The sequence below is a fragment of the Vulpes vulpes genome, chromosome 2, assembly GCF_048418805.1.
Source record: "Vulpes vulpes isolate BD-2025 chromosome 2, VulVul3, whole genome shotgun sequence".
NCBI classification, from domain to species: Eukaryota; Metazoa; Chordata; class Mammalia; order Carnivora; family Canidae; genus Vulpes; species Vulpes vulpes.
In genome coordinates, this window is record NC_132781.1 from 124980671 (window position 1) to 125003475 (window position 22805).

General features: G+C 43.5%; 2 protein-coding genes across 9 annotated transcripts in view; one reads left to right on the top strand and one right to left on the bottom strand.

Annotated features, from left to right (window-relative positions):
• Window positions 1–4181, top strand: part of TCERG1 (transcription elongation regulator 1) — a 64964-nt gene extending 60783 nt beyond the window's left edge. For 4 of the 8 annotated variants that reach the window (XR_012000009.1, XR_012000010.1, XR_012000011.1 and 1 more), the window contains 4 exons: window positions 395–478; window positions 1819–1919; window positions 2744–2837; window positions 3106–4181. Coding sequence is in view for 4 of the 8 variants with exons in the window: in XM_026018528.2 (XP_025874313.2) it covers window positions 395–478; window positions 1819–1919; window positions 3106–3307 (387 nt within the window). In the remaining 4 variants the exon portion in view is untranslated. The remainder of the gene's footprint in view (window positions 1–394; window positions 479–1818; window positions 1920–2743; window positions 2838–3105) is intronic. The other 4 variants (XM_026018528.2, XM_026018540.2, XM_026018520.2 and 1 more) reach the window with 1 other exon arrangement.
• A 1314-nt stretch (window positions 4182–5495) lies between these two features.
• Window positions 5496–8548, bottom strand: GPR151 (G protein-coupled receptor 151). The gene has a single exon (XM_025982892.2). The coding sequence runs from the start codon at window positions 8475–8477 to the stop codon at window positions 7221–7223; it is 1257 nt and encodes a 418-aa protein (XP_025838677.1). The 5' UTR covers window positions 8478–8548; the 3' UTR covers window positions 5496–7220.
• Between the last annotated feature and the right edge of the window lie 14257 nt (window positions 8549–22805).

A 22805-nucleotide genomic window follows, 5' to 3' on the forward strand; every position in this document is an offset into this window, starting at 1 on the left:
ATGATAGGCTTAATAGATTCCATCTTTTGCTTCATCTTCAGTGTGGTACAGTGGCCCCCTTTTAGGTACCCTCTGTTCAGGTTTTTTCCTGATTCTCTGATCTCTTTTTGATGATGGTTTCTTTAGAAGTTATGGTGTGATCTGTGGAGTTTGCAAGGCTTGCTAGGTGATAGTCTTAGGCTCATTGAAGTATGGCCATGAAAATAACTCTTGTGGCAAGCCAGAAAGAAATTTCATTAAAGCTGCTTCCCTGTCCTTTAATTAGTCCAGTTAAGTTTGGGCAATACAGGAGGTGGCAGGTCAGTGTGTGATGTCATGTACCAGGTATGCTCCCCTTTGACCCTCAATAAAAGTGAGTCATATTTACGGTTTTTTATTCACTTGCCTTTCAAAGATTACCTTAACATCCACATGGAAAGAAGTAAAAAAAATCATTAAGGAAGATCCTCGGTGCATTAAGTTCTCCTCCAGCGACAGGGTAAGAGGATTTTGTCTGAGATTTACTTACTGTCAGTTTGTAAATATTATTTGGGTGCTTAACAGTACCACTAGTTTCTTGACCAAAATGGAATTGATGGTGTTAGGTGAATAATTTGTAACTGTATGAGAAAGAAATCTGAATTTTAAATTCATATTTTGTATCTTGCATGATACATTAACAAGAAAGCACAGTAGAAACTTAAAAAATTTAATCCTTGGGGTCAAGCCTCTGTTTGAGGATGTTAGAACTTTAATGAAGCTGTGGGGTTTTTTTTATTGTATAGTCGGGTCCCACTAGGTAAATACATTCTCTCTGACAATTGGGACCAAGTGGTCAGAGCCCCGTGAAGTGTGTAGAAGTAGAGCTCCCTTCTGGTACACTCTGCCTCCTGTATGGAAAACAAACTCAAGCTGGGTTCTGAAATAGTGACTGATGGCAAGGGCAGCATAGCTGACCACAGTCTTATTCTCTGTCTCCATCATTGCCCTTTCCTGGTTGATTTCTCCAGGTCTAGGGTGCACAGCCCCATAGATGTAATATTCTTTCCCCTCTTGCTTTTTTAATAAGTTGGGTTTTAGATGTGTGGGCCACAGCATACTCATGGCTGGGAGGGAGTGGTAGACAAACAGCTGATCGATCCAGTCTCAGTTTCTAACTTTTCTGATTGTTTGGAATTGACAATCTTTTTTTACTTTATTTTTTTGCCCAAAGAGCTTATCCTCATCACTTCCTGTTCCCTTACTAGAAAAGCTAAGTGCTTTTGGTGCTAGGTGATATAAATACAATCTATGGAATGGCGAGTTTACCCCACCCCTTAATCTCTTTATTTTTAAGAGTGTCTACTGCTTGAGGTTGTTAGGAACAACAGCCTCCTCAGACCCTCAGCATAGCATCATACCTAGCAAGCCCTCGAGTTTAGCTACTGCTCATACAGTGTATGGGACCTTGTTCCTGTTTTTTTCTTTTTTTTTGAAAGATTTATTTATTTATTTATGAGAGAGAGAGAGAGAGGCAGAGACACAGGCAGAGGGAGAAGCAGGCTCCATGCCGGGAGCCCGATGTGGGACTTGATCCCGGGACTCCAGGATCGCGCCCCGGGCCAAAGGCAAGCGCTAAACCACTGAGCCACCCAGGGATCCCCTCCTGATTTCTTTTGGCCTTAAAAAATGTACATTGTGCATTTTGCATTTCAGTGAATGTTACATGAAGAAAAATAATGCACCTCAGTGGCTTTTTCTTTTGAATTATTTATGATGTGACTTAACTGGTTTAATAAATAATTGATTCTGATTTTGGAATTAGTGACTTTTTTTTCTAATCTTACTGTCTTTTTGCAGAAAAAACAAAGAGAGTTTGAAGAATACATCAGAGACAAATACATCACAGCCAAAGCTGACTTCAGGACGCTTTTGAAAGAGACCAAATTTATAACCTATAGGTGTGTGTAATGAAATGTTTCATATCAGCAGTCATTGTCTTTACTAGTCCTTACTCTGATGGCCAAAGCATTCTTTGCATTCACACACATGTTGACATTATTAATTTTTAGGAATAAGAAGAAGCAAACTTTTATCAAAGGCCAAATACAGCCCATGTCTACCTTACCTTTTTTTTTTTTTTTTTTTTAAAGAAAGGGCCCAGATGTCAATTCTTATTTTGTGTTACCCACCCATCCAGTTTTTTAAACACACTTTTGTTTTTACTTCACTGCTTTTTTAGGAGTACCCATTACTATTTAAGAATTGTGTCTGTGAGGAGACTTTTAAAATAAGTCCTTCTCTATTCATTATCTTTGCTTCCTGTGGAGACTATTCAGTGTTATGGAATAGTTTGAAAGCTTGAAATCATCTTATTTAAGCTCAGCAGAAACTATTACTTTTTTTTTTTTTTTCAGACAATAGCAATTTGCTGGATACTTTAAAAATTCTAAATGATAAAATCAGAGTTTTGAAACAAGATTTCTCCGTAACATGCCCAATAGTTCCACATTCCCAACAGTTGACCATCAGGAAAATGAGTTTACATTGCTTAGCGGTCAGTGTGCAGGAAACAGTTTTGTTTCATGCTCTAGTTTTTCTTCCTTTAAGGGAAAAATTGGAAACATCTTAATGAAGGGTATGTGCACGGGAGGATAGATAGTGCTGAGGGTGTGGTTTTTAGGTATTTTGTCATTGGATTTTTTGGTCAGGATCCTTAATGTTTTGCATCAGCTTGGGCTTTTAAATTAGATGTGAAGTAAGACTTCTTTCTACATTTTTATAGTTAATTTAGTGAAAGATGTGAAAGTGAAAGCTTGTGAGAGATGCTGGGATTGGCAGCCCCGCAGACTGAAGTCCTCTGTTCATCCACAGAACAGGTACAGCACGGGCAAGATTTACCCACCCACCCTCAGCCCTGATCTGGAGGGACCACCAGTAGGGGTGGGAGGGTAATTCAGCTTCTGAGGCCCTTTCACTCCTTGGAGTCTTTGCTGAGGCGACTTACAAAGGTGACCACTGCAGTGAAATTTTTCTTAAAAAAATAAAATGGAAACACGATTAGGAACTAGATGGACATTTCCAGCTCATTTCTGAAAGACCTATGAACAGCAGTCAGTAATTCTTGGACTTCTTTTCTTATTTCAGATCCAAAAAGCTAATCCAGGAATCTGATCAGCACCTGAAAGATGTAGAAAAAATTTTGCAGAACGACAAACGGTATCTAGTACTAGACTGTGTGCCCGAGGAGAGGCGTAAACTGATTGTGGCATATGTGGATGACCTCGATCGCCGGGGTCCACCCCCACCTCCCACAGCATCAGAGCCCACGAGACGATCAACAAAATAATTCTCAGTACTCTTCCACAGGGGTATCTGAAGTCAGAACGCTTGCATGAGCCAATTTTCAGGTTTTTACATGTATGTGCATTAGTCAAACTATTGCAGAACCATCTGACGAACAGAAGGAGAAGCATTCGTGAACAGTTTCTGAACAGAGAACACTTTGGAAATAATTTATGCTTTTCTTTGTGTGGCATGACTGACATACATACTCAAATATAGGCTGTCTCTAGTAAATCTAAAAATCTCGAAGCTAAAAATCATCCTTTTATAAGAGGTGTGGAAGTCAGTGACTTGGTGACGTTCTTTCTAGCAGTGTTAAACATGCAAGACGTAAGAGCATTTGTGGTTTGAACTTGCAAGATGCAAATACCACAGACTCCAAGAAAAACCTAAGTTGGGGTTTGTTTTGTTTTGATTTTGTTTTTTAAAGCGGGTAAAAGAGAAAACACTGAAAATTGAATTCTTATCTTCCAGAGGCTAAGATTATTATAATGGACATACTTTTACCTTTGTCTCTAAAGAACACTTTAGTTTTGTTTGTTCACTTAATGTGCTTTGATTATCCCCTCAGAATTATAGGCCAAGTCTTGTTGTTTAGCCTAAGAGAAGATTTATTTAGTCATTTCTTCTCAGGTATGGAACCACGGTCATAACTAACATGTTGGCCAGAATAGGACTGCTGGCTAAACACGTTTTATTTACCATTAAGTGATCTTTATCAATATTCTGGATTAGACAACAAATTACCTTTCTTGGGTGTTCCCTGTAAACTATACTCCTGTTTGAATGTTAAACTTTTGTTTCTAAAGTTTAATTTTAAGATGTTTGAATGTTCAGTTTATGTATTTGAACTACAATAAACCAACCCTTTTTATATATGTGGATTGTATATGATTATTGTTACAGAATTTATAAAAGAAACTTCTTTTAAACCTGTTCTTAGAAGCTATAGCAAATGTAATTTGGCACAAAGAAAGTTGACTTTACATCTTAAATATCACATAATTTTTAAAGGCTTGCATATAATAAATTATTTGCAATATAAAAGGGAAGGAATGTAAAAAACCATTTTGGTGCTTGGTCTCTTAGCAATATCTTACTGCTTCGTGGCAAGAAGATGCCGATTTTTTTATTTCTTTTCTTGTTTTTGTCTTTTATATTACCATATGGGTGATTGATGCCTTCTTGGCACCCTTTCAGTGTGTCCTGCACATCATACCCTGACACCCACCTTTGATCCACCCACTTATTTCTAGCTGTATCTCCCCAGTTTAAAGACTTCTGTGTCTCATTCCTTCGCAGATTTCTCATTTCAGAGTACCACATAAATGCTTAAGAAAAATATGTTACATGTATAATTTCTTTTCCCTGTTATCTCAGACCGGTTGTGATCACAACAAAACAAAATGATTAAGTGCTGATAGATCTGTATTTGCATGTCATGTGCACACAGACACATCACATGCAGATACAGACTCATCCACACTTATGTTACTTAGTACTTAGCTTAAGTATATTAAGTGCCACAGAAATTATGTATATAGGAGACTGGAATTACCTGACTAAGGTCTTAATCTGTACAACTGATCATTAAGATATCCACCCTCCCCTCCACCCCACCACTTTTTTTGCTTTTTTTTGAAGGTCATTTTTATAATTCCATTGAGTGGCTTTTAAGTTCTGTGAGAAATGAAACTACCGTGTTTGCTAAAAGGAGCACAACTATTCTAGGAATATATAACTGACCTACAAAAGTGAACTTTCTAAAATGCTTTATTTTTCTGAATTCTACACAATGTTGTTTGCCCACTATCTGTTTCTCACAGTTGAGAAGTGTGGAAAAAAATGGTTTGGTGATAACTTATTCTGATTTCTACTTCTTTTGTAAAGTATTTGGGATTGATTGTTCATTTAAGGTGCAAATCAAACTTTACTATGCAAGATTCTTTAAAATATCAAGTCAGGACTGTGTATTAGGTTCTTAATGAAAAGGTCACTGTAATTACACTGTCTCAGAATGTCCATCTTGATTTGGCACTTACCTGCAAACTCCTTAAAAATACTTGCTTCAGTTTACCCTGAGACCTCTATCAGTGTGAAGCTCTGACCTCCCCAGAAAGCCCCATTGTGCCAAATGATGATTTTGAAAGGAGCGTTCAAGACAAAGACAGCTTTTTAAGTCTCCAAAACTATCTGAAGTAAAGCAATTGTTTTTATTTGTTGATAAGTTAAAATGTCAAACACTGGAAGCTTATATCCAACATTTACTATATATAATGAACAATCTTCAAATAGTTCATCACAGACAATTTTAAAGGTAATCCCTTTGTATAACTATTGTCTCACCAAACAGTATTTGGATATTTGGGTTAAATTGTACTTTGTGATCTTGTGAGCCTTAAAATAAAATTTGTAATGAACCAAGTAAAATGGAAACAGCCCTATCTTCTGTTTAAAAAAAAAAAAAAAAGCAAACCACAGCCATTTGTAAAGACGAAAAGCAACCCCAAAAACCCACAGACATTTTTTAAAAAATGAAAGTTCCATCCACAGCATGTTTTTATCTTTTAAGTTCTCTGTGACTCAACCTAAAGGCTTTTTTTTTCTGAGGGAACCCCCTCCTTGCAGATACCCTAGAGTTCCATTACAAAGTAATCAAGAATCGTGGATAAGTGTCCTTATATTTAATAGGGAAAGAAATGTATCATAATCATGTTTTATTGGGTATGCTTTACCTTGCCATAAAGTGAATAGTTACTGCCTTTTACTAGAATTATGCTGGTAATATGTTTGGGGACACAAAATTTAATAGCACTGCTTTTCTCTCTGCATCACCCCTTGTACTGTTTGTTTTTTGTTCTTAGCCAAGTTCTGTCTTGTATCCATGGAGTTTTTCTTTTCCTAATTTTGTTTTCTTTTTTACACTTTCCTTGTTACTCCTGATCATCTTTATAACAAAGACCCTGAGAAATTTTAAGCCTCGGGCAGGATTCAAGTTACAGTGTTCAGGAGACAGTACTATTTGACAAGAAGGATGACCATTCCTTCTTCGCACTTGAGGGTTGTATTCAGCAATTACTACCTTGTATCATTAACCGCAGCTTCTGCTTATCTTGACCAAAAGGAGGTATTGGGAGGAACAGGTAATTGGGAAGAGAAGGAAGGGCAGTTTTAAAAGTTCTTTCTCCATATCAGAATTTAGAATGTCCTGCTGAGCTGCTAAAGTCCTCAGACTTCGAAACCGAAGACTCACAGAGGTGGCTTTGCAAAGTGAAGCAGGTTTTAGGATAAGGCAAAGTGCCTTTACTTAAACTGGGCCAAAATAAGCAATGGTTTGAAAGCCCACAATAAGGCAGTGGTCCTTACTCTAACCTTCTGTCATGGAAATTCTGCATGGATTAAGCAAATGAAGAGCACTCCTTAGCACTCGTTAATGTGTTTAAAATCTCTTCCGTGGAAGTAGATTTTGAGCTTTGGTTATATGAAATAAAGTCTGATAAGGGATGCTTAAGGCTAGCAGGTTCTGGAGTAAAAGTAAAGGAGTTCAGCTTTTGGCAAAGATGGGCTCTGCTTGAGCCAGTACAAGGTGGTCCTAAGGAGTACCCAGTAAAACCATGATTGTGAACAAGGGACAAAATACTGGAATGTCTAGTTGAGTGTGCCAGAAGCATCTTCACACAACACTTAGATTAATTCTTTGGACTGCCAGTATATAATTCTAAAATAGAGTCCTTACCCTTACTGTGGTGTTCTTACCAAATCGCACATTTTGAAAATGCATACTGTGAAGCGCTTTTGTAATTCCTAACGTTAGTAATTTTACCGTGTCTTACGTGGTAAAGGCTGTAGTATCGACAAGCAGCACTACAAGTAAATTAAATGCAATCATCACAATTTGTTTTGCTTTGAGACTTAACCTATTTATCACAATCTCCTGTCTCCTGATCTTCACGTTCCCAGGGGATAGGGTCATTGTCTTGTACACAAGGGACTGTGTCCCTCTCGTGCCAGAACTGCTCTACATCAGGGAGGATGGGAACCTGTGCCTTCTCAGTTTTCTCTGTGCTGGAGGAGGGAGAGCCAGTTTTCTCTTTCTCTGGTATGGATGTTGGGGACTCAGGAGACGGAGCATTGTCGGGAGGGACCTCCGAGTTACCCGCTGGTGTTTTCTGAGATTCTGAGGCAGTTGGTTGCTTTCTGGTTATCATCCATCTCCATAAGCTTTTCAAGTCTTCCTTGAACTCCTCTGACATCACTAGAAAAATCAGAGGATTTGCCGAAGAGATGGAAAACAGGAGGACTTGAGACAGGGCTATAAAGCCTTGCGGTGGGGCCGGGCCTCCAGCTTTCACATGCCATATCCACAGCCAGGACACCCACTCCGGGAGCCACAGAACAGCGGAAGTGACAGCGATGCTCAGCAACATCACCGTGAGTTGCTTTGAGCGCAGCTGGTTTCTAAGATTCTGAGTCTTAGTTCCCCGCTTTTTACACTGGCCATAAGCTCTCCAGAAATAAAAACTGGCAAAGAGTGACGGGAAGCAAAATGCCAGGAGAGGGTAGAGCTTACCAAACATTGCCATGAACTCTTCGGCCACGGGGGGTACATCCATGAGGCACACTTCCACCCCTGCGTGAAGCCGGGTGGTGCTGAAGAACCATTCTGGCAGCGGCAGCAGGCTAGCCACAGCCCAGATGGCCACCAGCACTGACCAGATGGTGCAGCTGCGGATACTCACTTGCTTGGCGGGGTCACTCGCATACATGAAGCATACCTTGGCCACTGCAACAATCGTCAGGCTCTTGGCTGCCATGCACGTGTGGATGAACCAGTCAGAGGACTTGCACACAAACCAGCCAAGATCCCAAACACCTTTGAAGTATGCTGTAGCTCGGACGGGTGCAGAAAACAGCAGGAGAGAGAGATCAGCCAGGCTGAGATTCAGAATCAGGGAGTGGATCATGGACGGCTTTCCTTTCCAAGCGCTATGAAGGAGGACACCAATCACGCAAAGGTTCCCCATGAAGCCCACCAGGCAGACGGCCACTAAGAGAGCCGGCACGATGGTCCTCCAGTCCTTGGAGTCAGAGGGCACGTATCCTCCGACAAAGTGGAGGTGAGCAGACACGTTCATGGTGCTGGAGTTGGAGGCGGCGAGGGCAGCTGCCAGCATCACCTCTCCCGCGCAGCTCGTCCTTACAGGAGGTAGCTGCTTCTTGCCTTCCTGCCCCAGCTCTTAAGCTCTTAAGCGTAGGAAATAAATAAGCTGTCATCGGTGTCGAATGACACCCCTGGACCCTCCCCTCGCTTGTTTCCTGAGAGCCAAATGTGGAAGAAGGGTGACCGGTCACCTCTGCGCTGTCGCATGCGGTGCACCTTCCACTCCACCGAATGGCAGGCAGCAGGGGCGCTTGGGTGCTGCTCATTAGCAATCCTCGTGTCAAATCGGCAGCCCTGTGGAGTTAAAACCCCATGTACTCATAAATGATAAATGAGGACGACATACATGTAAGTGGGATATGTTCCTGGGGGGTCACGAGCCAGTCAGGCAATTATTTCCAACCAGCTGTTTCTAAAATCTTGACCGTGGACTGTAATTCAGGAAACGCTGCCTCTGAGCAAGTGACGCTTGGCGCCGCAGCCTGCACCAGATTCACCCACGTGCTTGATCCAGGTGGCTCAGGGGTAGGGCCAAGAATAGGCATTTCTGACAAGCTCCCAGTGGATGTGGATGTTGCGGGGGGACCGCAGTGTTTCAAAGCGTGAGCCCGTGAAGCTTCTCCCCCTGCAGAGAGGAGCTGCCGCCTTGACCCAGTTTATACCACTGGCAGCGGCCGCCGCCTGGGATCAAACGCGCAGAGCTGGATAAGGAAAACAAGTGCAGGGGAGTCCTATGTAAAAATCTAATTACAGATGGCTCCAGGTGTTGTGAGGTTTTTAGAAATGGTTTTAGACTCTGAGTTAGACTATGTGGAATATGATCTCAATAGGTGGTGGTGATGAAGGCAACCAAGTGATGGACTAGGTTGCTTTGCGGAGACAACTCCTAGAGGATTCACCAGGAGCAGAGGAATAAGAGAAAAATAAACAGTCTTTATGCGGGAGGCATTTGAGGCATTTTAAAGAAAGTTACGAGTTAGCGTTGGGACATGAGAAAGTCCTTGGAACAAAATATTCTAGAGCCGGTATTGACACGTTATAGGCAAAGATGCCCTGAAGGCATCAGAGGAGCCAGAATTGTTCAGGAAAAGGAGTCTGTGGCATCGCCGTGAAGACGCGTCCTCCTCCGAGTGTGGCCGAACCAGAAGGGCTGAGTGTCAGACGCTGAGAAGGTGCTGGGCCGGGCGTCCCACCTTTGGGATCCCGTCCTGGCTCTGCTCTCAAACCAGCCTGTCTCTGCAAAGTAAGGGGGTGACGCTTAAGTACTCCTCGAAGCCCCAACCTCCCCGATAAGAACCGATGGCATAAATGGCTCCTGAATATTGGGAGGGCTGTCGGTGTGTCTGTCCACCTTTCCTCTGGAAGGCCGTGCTGCTTCGGGAACAGCAATGCAGGCAGCACCTGGTCCCAGCAATGTAGTGTGTGCACCCCCCAAGGCGCCCCATGCGCAGAGGCCACACCATCCTATGGGGAGGAAATGGGGGGGATAGGGAAACTCCTTGAGCACTACTTGGAGTAAATGGATGTCATGTGACTTGGAGATTCCCTGGCGTGTGTGGAGGACAGCAGTTCAGGGCCAGAAACAGAGACCCCTTGACATCATGGTTTCAAGCTTGTGACGCCCCAGGCTCCTGAACACATGGGACAGACACGAGTTCGAGGAGGCTCCGACGTCACCAAAGTCTGCTCTTTAAATGACAGCAAGGGAAACGAAGCTGTGTCGTGTGGTTCTTCCCCAGTCTGTTACGTAGACTCGGGGGAGGCCTTCCCCGTGCTCCGGCTAGAGACCAAATGTCCGGCCTGAAGGATGCGAAGGCTGAGTTTTCTACATTTTTTTGGAGGTAATGTATTTTAACTTTTTATTTTGAAGACATTGCAAAATCACAGAAAAAAGTGCAAGACCTTTGCAAGTCCCATACTTCATCCAGACTCACCAGTTATGAATACTGAGGCACATTTGCTCCCTCTCTGCATATATACATGTGCCCATATGTATATATACACACACGAACGTATTACTATTTTCTGAACCTTCTGAGAACTAGAAATGAGTTTTCGAGTGTTCTTCCTGGATCCTCATGAACCATAGAAATCAAAATAGGACCATGTGCTTGTAGCACAGAGGAAGTCTGTCCTTTGGCCAGCCCCGGGACCCAGTCCCACTTGATGCTTTTCTTCTGATCTGTCGGCACTTGTGCATCTAGGTCCCTACAAGCATGATCTCCAGCTTGTGTCCACTTTTTCGTCATTTCAATATCATTTTCATCTAAAGGCTAAATGTAGTTTGGCAGACCTAAAGGGGAAAAAACCCCACCATATGCATGTGTCTTATATGCAAGTTGACCTTTGTTGGTAACATATTGGCTTAAGTATAGGATTAGATTGTACGCATAGTGGACGTTTGTCGGGTTTCCCTGTTTTTATTTATTTTGGCGAGCTTCCTAGTATGTGAACCCCTTTCCTGTTTGATGGAAGGGATCATGGGGAGAAATTATGTAGGAGAAGTGGACCGAGCAGAATACAGAAATAGTTATTTGGGATGAAAAGTGGAAGCAGCCTCCCCACCCTCAAAATGCTGAAAACAACCCAAATGCCCATAATGGTGAATGGATAAACACATGGCTACATTCATATAGTGAAACACTATTCAGCAATATAAAGGAACGACACATGGGGCGCCTGGGTGGCTGTTGGTTAAGCCTCTGCCTTTGGCTCAGGTCATGATCTCAGGGCCCTGGGATCGAGTTCTGCGTCGGGCTCCCTGCTCCAAGGGGAGTCTGCTACTTCCTCTCCCTTGGCCCCCCTCCCCTGCTCATGCACTCTCTCTCTCTCTCTGTCAAATAAATACATAAAATCTTAAAAAAAAATTTCAAGTCATAAAGGACCTCAACCAGCTTAAACTTCAAAAGAACCCAAACAATGCAAACTAGTGGCTACACTTTTAAGTGGCTTTTAAAATAGTTATAATTCCGGTATAGAAAAACTACGGTGTTAGTTTCAGGTGAACTTAAGTGGCTTTTGAAATAAAAGCAGAGCTGAGGGGGCCCTCCTCCCAGGGCTGGGCAAAATTCATCCTACAACTCAGGTCCAGGGAATGGTGAGTGGTAATAACAACCATTTCCTGGGGGAGTCCTAAGTGCCAAGCTTGGTGCTGCACATTTTACGCACTGGACCCTCAGGACAGCTCCTGGAGAGGGGTGCTGCTACCACTGCCTTCTTATAGATGGTGACCCAGAGACCCGAAATTACTTGCCTGTGGGTCTGTAGGTCGCACAGCCAATAGATGACACCCTCATGGGAGCTGACCCCAGGCCTAGAGATCTAGAGGTGGTGTTCATAAAGCGGGCGCTATCCTCCCCCCACACCACCAAGGAAGCTGTGGGATACTCACTGTTCTTTAGGCATCACGACTCTGAAAATGGTGGGGTTCAGTTCAGCAACATGTATGGAGCCCGTTGGCTCTGGGAATACGAAGCTTGTGTGGTTTTCTCTCGGTGCATGTGTACCGAGCCACTTCTGTGTGCCAAACACCAAACACATGTGCTAGGGCTTGGCACCCTGGGTGGTGGAAGGGTCCCTTGTCTTAAGGAGCCACAATCTAGGTGAAAGGAGGAACCGACGAGCAAGTCCAGGGACAGGGCCATAGGAGGCAGGCTGAGGGAGGGGGGGTCCCTGGAGGGGCTCCAGGGGGTCCCTGGAGCAAACCAACAGTTGGCGGCGGAGGGTCTGGCACAGGCCTCCTGCAGGCATGAAATCTAAGCTAGGACCTCGGCCCTGCCCCTCCTGCGCATCTCTGCTGGAACTCGTGGGTGATGTGCGGGGTGGGGGGTACCCTTGCATTACACACAGCAGAAAAGAGCTGATTCGTATCAGAGAAGTTAGCACGTCTGAGAGCTCATCCCTCCCTCTGCCTGTGGGTTTGCAGGCCGTGGACGTTGCAGGTGAAGCTCAGGGAGGAGCAGAGTGGATCGGGCCGGGCTTTGGCGGCCAGCTTCGGTGCGTGAGCCCGATGAGCCACTCAGCCCGGGCAGTGCAGCCACACGGCAGGTTAGCCCCCAGGGAGCAGGTCCCGGCCGGCCCCTCGCTCCCACTCTCACAACACACAGGTGCTGTCTCCCCTTTGCCGGCGGCTTTGCTATGTTGGGAGTTCCTCTCCCCAGGGCCCCGGTTGTGCTATTTTGGGGGCCACACTTCACCTTGTTTGTGTGCAGTCACTTTGGCAAGGGGTCCTCCTGGCTGGCACATCCTGTTATTTCAGGTTTCATGTCTTGGAGGATTGTTCCAGGCTGCAGATGCGAGCCGAGGGCCAACCTGTGTCTAAGGGAAGAGTTGAGTAGGTCTGGCTGGGGTCTAGGTGGCCACTCCTACAAGACTGCACCACCCCTCCTGTTTCTTTCTTTTTTTTTTTTTTTTTAAGATTTTATTTATTTATTCATGAGAGAGGCAGAGACATAGGCAGAGGGAGAAGCAGGCTCCATGCAGGGAGCCTGATGCAGAACTCGATCCCAGGACCCCAGGATCACACCCTGAGCTGAAGGCAGATGCTCAACTGCTGAGCCACCCAGATGTCCCCACCCCTCCTGTTTCTGCTGTTGGTTATGTGTCACCTAAGTCCACTGTAGGGATGGCTCTCCCGTATATTTCAAATTCCCCAGACTGCGAGTCTAGAGATCTGGACCCTGCTCCCTAAAAAATGAGACTGTTACACCTGCACAGGACCCTTCTGTGTGGGTCAAGGCTTCGTTCCAGATGTGCAGATGCTCTGACCGTGTACATTGACTTGTCCTATTGAGGCCCCTGGCGCCTGGGTAGCAGGGCACAGGCTGGGATGTACGAGTCTCAGCTGCTGGACTGATGCTTCTTGTCCCTCACATTGTCTTGCACTTCGTCCTGCTGGGGATTTTTGTCTTTGTTGTTAATTCCTATTTTGATTTTATGGAGGATGAAATTTGGGCATAGATGTCAAGGCTCTTTGGAAAGCACGAGGATGGTATAAATATAAGGAGGTCGATGCATCTTGCCTGCTAAGGCAGAGCTTGAAAAAAATATCACTCCTAGTCTCATTGAAACACAGCTGTGGTCGATATTGTGATGTGTATTCTTCAAACTTTTTTTGTCCTTCCCCAGAATTTGCTTGCTTTTTACAGGATTTGTTGTTATAATGCAAATGATAATTGTAGCTATGATTTTTGTTGTAATGTAATGAGAGGCCTTAGTCAAAAAGCTCCTGGAGAACTCTGTCTCAGGGATTGATTCCATCACAGTGAGTTGACGCAGGTCTGCTTCTTGTTGGCGCACGTTCTCTTGGGAGAACAGAGTCTTCTCAGCAAGGAAAAGGGCTGAAATATTTATTCGGGTGCCAAATGGTGAAAATCCTGGTTTGAACACAGTCAGCCCATCCCTAGCTATATTTCTTTTGTTTTTGTAGGCTATCATTTGATGTCGGTCCTTACGGAATGACAGGTCCCATCATTTAGAGGAAAATCTAGTTAAAAAAAAAGAAACAAAATTCCATTGCCATGTCAATTTCCTTAACTTTTTTTTTTTTTAAAGAACTGTATTGGGACACCTGGATGGCTCAGCAGTTGAGTGTCTGCCTTCAGCTCAGGGTGTGATCCCAGAATCTGGGATCGAGTCCCACATCGGGCTCCCTGCGAGGAGCCTGCTTCTCTCTCTGCCCCTCTCTCTCTCCCTCTCTCTCTCTCTCTCTCTCTCTGTCTCTCATGAATAAATAAATAAAATCTTAAAAAAAAAAAGAACTGTATTGAGCTGTGATTCACATACCATAAGAGCTCCTCCAAGTGTACAATTCAGTGGTTTTTGGTATTTTACTCTTCACACCTTTGTGTCCATCCTGATGGGATGATTTCCTCGGGTCTGACTAGAGATGTTACCATGAACGCCAAATCCAGCAGGTGGCGCGTGGCATCATCACAAACATCCAGCTACGGGAGGAATGTGCGGATGTTCAGAGACTTGGCATTCGCCTGCTTTCCCGTGGCATGTTAGGGAAGAAGAAAGAATATTACCATCCCTGAGTCTGGGATTTGTCTTTCTTTTTAACATGGGAGAGGCAGCTCTTGTGATCTATAGATTGTGTTCTTCATGTTGACTCTTGGGAGGGGAAAAACAAAAGTTTAAAAGAATTTTATTAAACATCCTTAAGGACTAAATATCATGCTGCAAATCTTTGTAAAAAGAAAACATACCTGGATGAAGGGGAAGGAAGGCAAGAACTTGATGCCAAGTATTTCAACCTGGGTATACCATGTTGGTTCTGGTAGCTTTAAGGCTGAGTGTGTTAACCTACAAAAAATCTTTTTCAGTCTCTCATTATAAATCCTTGATGAAAGTTCAGGACATCTAAAACTTTTCTACCTTAGCATTATTTTACCGCCTGTTGAGTACTTATAATTGACAAGAGTTGAAACATGCAAGTTGGAGCCACTCTCGTGAAGTAGACCTATAATTTTTACCAACAAAATTTCTAAAAATTAGGTAAAGGAGTTGATAATGTCATCAATTGGTGGAAGAAAGTGAAGCACCCCAGAGATTTTGGCCTGATAGTAGTTACAAAATTGGTTACTTGCTGAACTGAGCTAGACCCTGGATTCCTGATTCTGGTTCCAGCTACTCCCACCAGATAAGCCTCCCAGTGGGACATCAGTACCTTGAGAGATGATTTCAGGTAATCTGTATTCGTTTTTTATTCTTGCTGTCATAAATTTCCATAAACTTAGCACCTTAAAATAGTACAACCCATCTTATAGTCCTGGAGATCAAAAGTCCTAAAATCAAGTGTCTGAAGGACTGCATTCCTTCTAGGGGCTGTAGGAAGGGGACTGCATTTCTTGGCTTATGGTCTATCCTCCATCTGCAAAGCTAGCAGCAGAGTATCTCCCTCCAAATACCCCCTCTGACTTCTGCTTTCGTTGCGCCATCTCCTTCTCTGACTCTGAGCCTGCTGCCTCCCTCATATAAAAGACCCCTGTGGCTAGACTGGGCCCACTGGATAATCTAGAGTCATCTTCTCTTCTCAAAATTATTACTTTAATCATGTCTGAAAAGTCCTGTTTGCCATATAGGTAGGGTAAGCATTCACAGGTTCCTAGGGTACAGGCATCTTTGTGTGTGGGGGTATTATTCTCTCTTCTATGCATTCTTTAAAAAAGTTTGGTGAATTTGGGAAATGCTGGACTACACAAAGTTAAATAGGACTTCCCCACACTTAAAAAAAAAAACTATTAGAGCTTAGATTTGTTGATACTTTTGTCTTTGTGAAGCACTTTGCTAAATTTTACATGGTTTGCCTAATTATTGTGACAATACTAAGGAGTTCAGTTATTTTTAGGTATCAGATGAAGAAACAGAAGTTCAAGGGTAAATGACTGATGCAAGGTCACATTGCTATAAGTGGTAGAGCTAGAATTCAAACTTGTATCTGTCTGATGCTAGGGCTTGAGTCTTGAGGTTCCATGATGTTAATACTCTAATATGTAAGGCAGCGGGTGTGGATGCAGAATTTTCCAGATGAACTTAGCCAGCATTATAGCATCTGACCAGGCTAGTGTTCCTCAGAACTCTTTATGAAATGATACACTTGGTGGCCTTGATAGCAATGTTATCCAATAGCACTTTCTATGATGATGGCAATAGTCTATATCTACAATTTCTAATATGGTAGCCCTTAGCTGCCTGTGGTGATTAAGCACTTGAAATGCTATTAGAATAGCTGAGGGACTGAATTGTAAATTTTATTTGATTTAAATTACTTACATAGAAATAGTCACATGGGGCTAGTGGCTTCTACACTGGGCAGCACAACTCTTGACTTTTCCCTGTTATTTAAGTTAAACCCAAGCCTGGGTTCATGTAATTACTTTACTTTTGAGCATAATACTCTATTTGACAATTAATTGATATAAAATGCTATTTGAGGAATGGTTGCTGACAGCTTTAGAAAGTGAGAAGGATGTGCTTTTGGGTGGAAGATGGCAGTAAAAGAGGATTTCAGGCATCATAAGAAAAGCCAGTGGAGATTTGCAGACCACTGAGTCCCAGTCTTTGATACAACTATCTTGGTTGTTGGTTAACTGATAGCGTCCTGTAAACATGGATGTCCTCATGGAATTATTCTCAATTGTTCAACAAGAATCTATGAAGCCATTCTATTTAACTGTGGGTAAATCAAGGCAGTAGGACTAAGGTCTTGTAAAGTCGTTGAAGCCAGTTTGTTTGGGGAGATAGTATGTACTCTGGTGAAAATCATCCATCGTGTTACATAGGACAATATCATTGGAAATGGAAAGCAAGTACTAAGTTAACACTGTGGTCAATAGTGCTGACTCTTAATTTAGCTATGGAAAACATTTTTATCAGATGAAAGCTAAGGCAGGAGCCCAAAATCTGCAACAGATAAAATGAGAGCCTTTCTGTTTGAAGCAGGGGTTGAGTGAATCATGGTCCAACAGAAACCCCCCTTACTTCCTATTGAGGCCCTGGAGGTATGCCTCTGAAACTCCAGGGTATATCCGTCATGGAGAATCTAGAAAAAGGGTTAAAAGCTCAGAGTCAGGAGAGCTTCTGGATTTCTCAGGAAACGCTGCACAGGAGAGATGGGATATGACACCTCCCAGATGACTTTATATGCATATTTTCAAATATATGTTGTATGTAATCTCGCAAAGATGCCACTAGATGCCTTTGTAAATTTGCTTTTTCATATTATTTCATAAATAACTTTGATTGATCTACATCTTTAAAATGGCTGCTGAGTGTTCTATGTTTGTGTGGAGCAGGATATAAGTTTGAGAGGAAGGGGATTTTTTTAGGATCTCATGTCACTTATTGAAGCCAGGACATTCCCGTCAACCTTGGGTGCATTCCTTACCTAGAATCAGACTTAGCAATTACGAAAGGGCCATTCTTGTCCATAAATGCCACATGACACTGGAGATCATTGAATTGGGTTTAAATCTTGCCAGTCATTTGCATTTCCTGTGTCACGTAGGTACTGCAATCACCTGGACAATTGAATATCGAATCCTTGATTTCTTCACAGTATCCATTACAAGGTCTTTGCCCACTGAATCTTGAGTGTTGCATTTCAGGAAGTGACAAATTCGAAGTCATGTGGTCAATAAGTGATTGGCCTAGGATTTGATCCCAGGTGGTCTGTCTTTGCCATTTGAGCTCCAACGCATTAATGTGTCTCTAACATAAATTTTCTAATAACTGTAACCCCAGGTAATGAATTATGAAAGGGAGTACATGTAATCACAGTTCCATCACGGACTCTGCGGCCCAGCCCACACCACTGATGAGCAAGCAGTGCCCCCTGGTGGCAGCTGGAAGTACTGGGTCAGCTGACAGAGAAGAGTGAACCTGATGATCTAAAGGTACTTGTTGAGTGCCGGTAACTGGCAAAAATCGTGGTTGGATGAAGGTTAAGGACTATTGCCGAACGGGACAAAGATGAAAAATACTTTTCATTGGGATCAGGACATCTCAGTATAGCCAGAGGAAAATGAACACAGAGATTAAAAAAAAAACATTAAAGATGCTTCTGAGGGGGCAGGTGTGCAGTCTTCTAAACTGTGCATTGAGGACCAACAGCTTTGGGCTTCTTGACAGGTCGTTTGAAATGGAGAATCCCAGGTCCCACCCCGTGGTCCCCAAGTCAGAATCAGTGTTTCCCAAGAACCCCAGAGGAACTGATTTGCCCCATAAAGTGTGGGAAATGCTGGCACACAGCAGAAGCGTTGAGCTCTTGGACTGGAGATTTAGATAGAGCTGGAGTGGATCCTGGTTCTGCTGATCCTTAGCTGTGTGCCCTTGAGCTGAGTAACAGGTGCTTCGGGTTTCCCAGCTGTAAGTGAGGAAGGCGGTCAGTACATTCCTCGTTGGGTCATCGTGCAGCAGCCCTCACCGCTGTCACTGCCAACACTGAATGAGGGCTCACACGTTCCAGGCACTGTTCGGAGCTCCTCTTAATGTGATCTTGAAGGCTACATGCCTGGCCATTGGTAAATGCTCACCAGTGGAAAAAGTGCTGGATTGTGATGATTGTAATCCTCCTAGGCATGGTCTTAGAGCAAGCTGATGGAAAGGAAACGCCTCCACGGAAGACAGGAAGACTGCAGGTTTGGCAAGTGGGGGCCAGGAGCTTTGAGGGCTGGATGCTGAACCCTGACCTGTCTTTTCATTAGTGATGCAAAAGAGATGATTTAAGATGAAACCAATTTTCAGAGAGCTTGCTTAATCTAATTGACAACAGGAAATCCACTTAAAACACTGGTTCTGAAACCTTGTGATCCGAGGCTCCCTTTACACTCTTCAAAATTATTGAGGTCCCCCCTTGGAGCTTTTGTTGATGTGGGTTATAGCTGTATCTTCCAGTATTGACCTTATTAGAAGCTAAACGCTGAGATAGATTTTAAATATTAACTCATTTAAAGATATGTTAACATAAGTAATAGTTTTTATAAGAAATAACTACACTTTCTAACATACAAAAACTCTCGGGAGCCGTGTGGAGTGTTGACTGTCTTTGCAAATCTCCTTAATACCTGGTTCAATAGAAGAGCAAAGATTCTCCTATCTGCTTTCCATTCAGTGTGTTGAAGTATCATTCATCATGTAGACTCTAGAAAACTCCAGTGTACACTCATGAAAGCAGGAGAGTAGGAAAGGCAAATAACATTTTAGTATTATTAGAAAAGAGCTTTGATCTCATGAGTCTCCTGGAAGGGTCTCAGGGACTCCCAGGAAACTGGTGGTTTAAAAGATGAAACACATTCATTGTAAGTAAATATATGTAGTTGAAGACAAACTATTCTTTGAGATTAATTAATTGCTTAATGGGCAGAGCTCTGCTGGGACCTCAAGTTGTACTTGAAATGCATGAAACAATTTCTGTAAGCATTAGAATTCTCAGCTTTGCTAATTCGGATTGGTTTTACACACCTGTGGGGTTTATCGTATTTCCACAGGAGTCTTTGATTAGGTGCACTTGGCAAATTACCTTTAGATTTCCAGTTCAGCTGTAAAATATTTGGCATTTTACATTCGTGGGCTGTTCTGCTGCTAGTTAGGAATGTGGTGATTAACTTGCAGGGTGGGATCAAAGCATGGCTTGGCTTTCCTGTCTTATTTTATCTTTTAGAGAAGAGAGAATGGTGGTAAAAATAGAACAGAAATGTCTAATTAAATGTCTTTCAAAATACAACTGTCAGGGGAGCCTGGCTGGCTGGGTCGGTGGAACTGTGACTCTTGATCTTGGGGTTGTGAGTTCAAGTCCCATGTTGGGTAGAGAACTTACTTAAAAAACACAATAAATAAATAAAAATGAAAACCCAAATTGAGTTGTCAAAGTGTGTTACATTGGAACGGGCTGTAAAATCTTGGCCTGCAGACTGGGAAGGCCTGGGAAGGTAGTGATTTCCCCTCCTTGGAGGGCTGCATTTGGCATGAGTTCAGTGACAAAGAGCGTCTTGTGTTTTGGCCCCCTTTTCTGTGATGGCTACTTTGAGTACCACGCTGTATGACAAGAAGTTGTGCATCCATTCTTTGGGCGGGCTAAGTGCCCTGCTGCCCCTTAAAGTTGAGGACCAAATTGATATGCGTTATATTCAGGAATATGGGGACATTATTTCATATTTTCATATTACTATTTTTTTGTGAAAAAAACCCTCAGGGCTTTGCTATGCAAATGAAGCAATTCTGAATTTTCTTCTCAAATCTTAATAAGAGAGCAATTTGTATTTGACGTTTGGCATACCTGTTCACTTCTTAAGTGGTTGTCAAAGTCATGTTCAGTTTGTATTTCTTGAACACCTATCCTGTGATGCTAGAACAAGTCCAGGAACATGGTTAGAGAGAATTTTGTTTTTGAGAGGCTGACCGCGTGGATTGCAGCTGGTAACCAGCAGGCGGGGCTCCTGTGGCAGCTTTGTGCAGTGGCAGGGCTTTGCCAGCAGAGGCCCACGGCGAAAGTAGCTTGCTGCTGAGGACAAGAGCCCTGGAACCTGTGCGACTTCAAATCACCTACACCAGGCCTGGCTGGTGGAACCGGAACAGGATCTGGGTCCCTAAGAACCCCCTGGCACTCATGCTAGCTGCTGATTGCCTTGTATGAAGAAAGCCCGATTTTTGGCCAGATCTTGTGCTTTTTCAAGAGAAAAAAGTATTCCAGATTTCTCGGTGAAATTCTTTTTCTTTTTAAAAAAACTTTATTTATTTGCTCATAAGAGACACAGAGAGGCAGAGACACAGGCAGAGGGAGAAGCAGGCTCCATGCAGAGAGCCCGATGTGGGACTCGATTACCGGACACCGGGGTCACGACTTGAGTCCAAGGCAGACGCTCCCACACTGAGTGGCCCAGGTGTCCCTCTCTGTGAAATTTTCTGATTGAAAAAATCGTTCTTAATTTCTTTTAAAGCATCATTCAGACAAAAAAAAAAAAAAAAAAAAAAGAAAGAAAGAAAAGAAAAGGACATTCGTGGGCTGAATTTGCCCTGTGGTTTGCCAAGACCTATAGAATCCTAGGATGATTAACGGCCCAGACTTACTGTCTCTTCTTAGGAAAGGAAATTACCATCGTATTTATACAGGAGGAGAGTGGCATATAGAAAACAAAGGTAGAGTTGCTTTACTATTTCAGGGGTAAGTCAGGCAGTCTTGAATCCTGCTGATGATAAATTTTTGTTTTGGAGTCCTGAGATGGGAGTTGAGCTGCTTATGAGGCAAGAATTCTCCTTCAACACATTCCTTTTTGAGTATTAATCAGTATTTAGAATTGCTCAATATTTACAATAAGCCTAGTGGTGTGGGAATGACCACACCCCCCAGGTTTGTGGGATTGTCTTTCACATATCCTTTTTCCCCCTGCGACCACTTGCACACGTGTCAGCATGGTTTCTTGACTCGCGACTGGGGGCAGTGCGGTGACCCTCTGGCTGATGACCGGGCACCTGCCCTCCAGCCCTGCTGCACCAGTGTCCCCAGAGGTCTGTGTGCATTTGCTTTGGCCTTCCTCCAGAAGGTTCTTTGTTCTTTCTCTCTGGGCAGCAACTAGAATTAGATCAAGTTTTTTCCTGCCTCCGTGTTCCTTCTTCCTCTTGAAACACTTGAGTGCCTTCTAACTGCTCATTAGGTGAAAGTGAAAACCCTCCATAGACTGGCCTGTGCCCGCTTCCCCTGATTGATCTTAACCGTGTCCTCCGCTCTGCCCTCCAGCCACCTGGCCGCCTATTTACCACGGTTTCTTCATCTCCCAGCTTTGGAACAAAACTGTTTTAAATCCGGCAGAAAGCTTTAGTTCCAGTTGAAACCACAAGCCCTAAGCTCCATGGAACATGATGAGAAACACTGAGTAAAGAGGATATTGACACAAGTATTTTCATTTTATTTTTTAAAGATTTTATTTATTTAATCATGAGAGACACAGAGAGGGACACAGAGAGAGGCAGAGACGCAGGCAGAGGGAGAAACAGGCTCCCTGCAGGGAGCCCGATGTGGGACTCGATCCCAGGACTCCAGGATCATGCCCTGAGCCGAAGACAGATGCTCAACCACTGAGCCACACAGGCGTCCCTTCATTTTATTTTATTTTATTTTTTTTTTAATTTTTAATTTATGATAGTCACAGAGAGAGAGAGAGAGAGGCAGAGACACAGGCAGAGGGAGAAGCAGGCTCCATGCACCGGGAGCCCGATGTGGGATTCGATCCCGGGTCTCCAGGATCGCGCCCTGGGCCAAAGGCAGGCGCCAAACCGCTGCGCCACCCAGGGATCCCTTCATTTTATTTTTTAAAAGGTTTTTAAAAAGTTTTTGTTCATTCATTTAGGGGAGAGAGAGAGAGAGAGAGAGAGAGAGAGCTCACTGCATTAGTAGGGGGAGGGGGAGAGACATTGGGAGAAGTGGACCCTCTGCTGAGCAGGAAACCCATCGGGTGGAGGGGTTCCAGCCCAGGACCCTGGGATCAGGACCTGAGCCCCCTGGGTGCCCCAAGCAAGTATTATTAATTTTGGTTATTCTTTATCCTTTATTTAGAGACATAAGGGAAAGGATAGAGGATAATGATACTGGGAAGCATAAAATTTGAGTGAAATCTCTATTGATCATCTTTTCAGCGTAAAGGTCAAGTTCTTTCTTTTTTTTAAAAGATCTTGTTTATTTATTCATGAGAGACACAGGCAGAGGAGAAGCAGGTTCCCTGCAGGGAGCTCGATGCGGGACTCGATCCCTGGACCCGGGATCACACCCTGAGCCAAAGGCAGATGCTCAACTGCTGAGCCATCCAGGCATCCCTAAAGGTAAATTTCTAAGTGTTCACTTAAA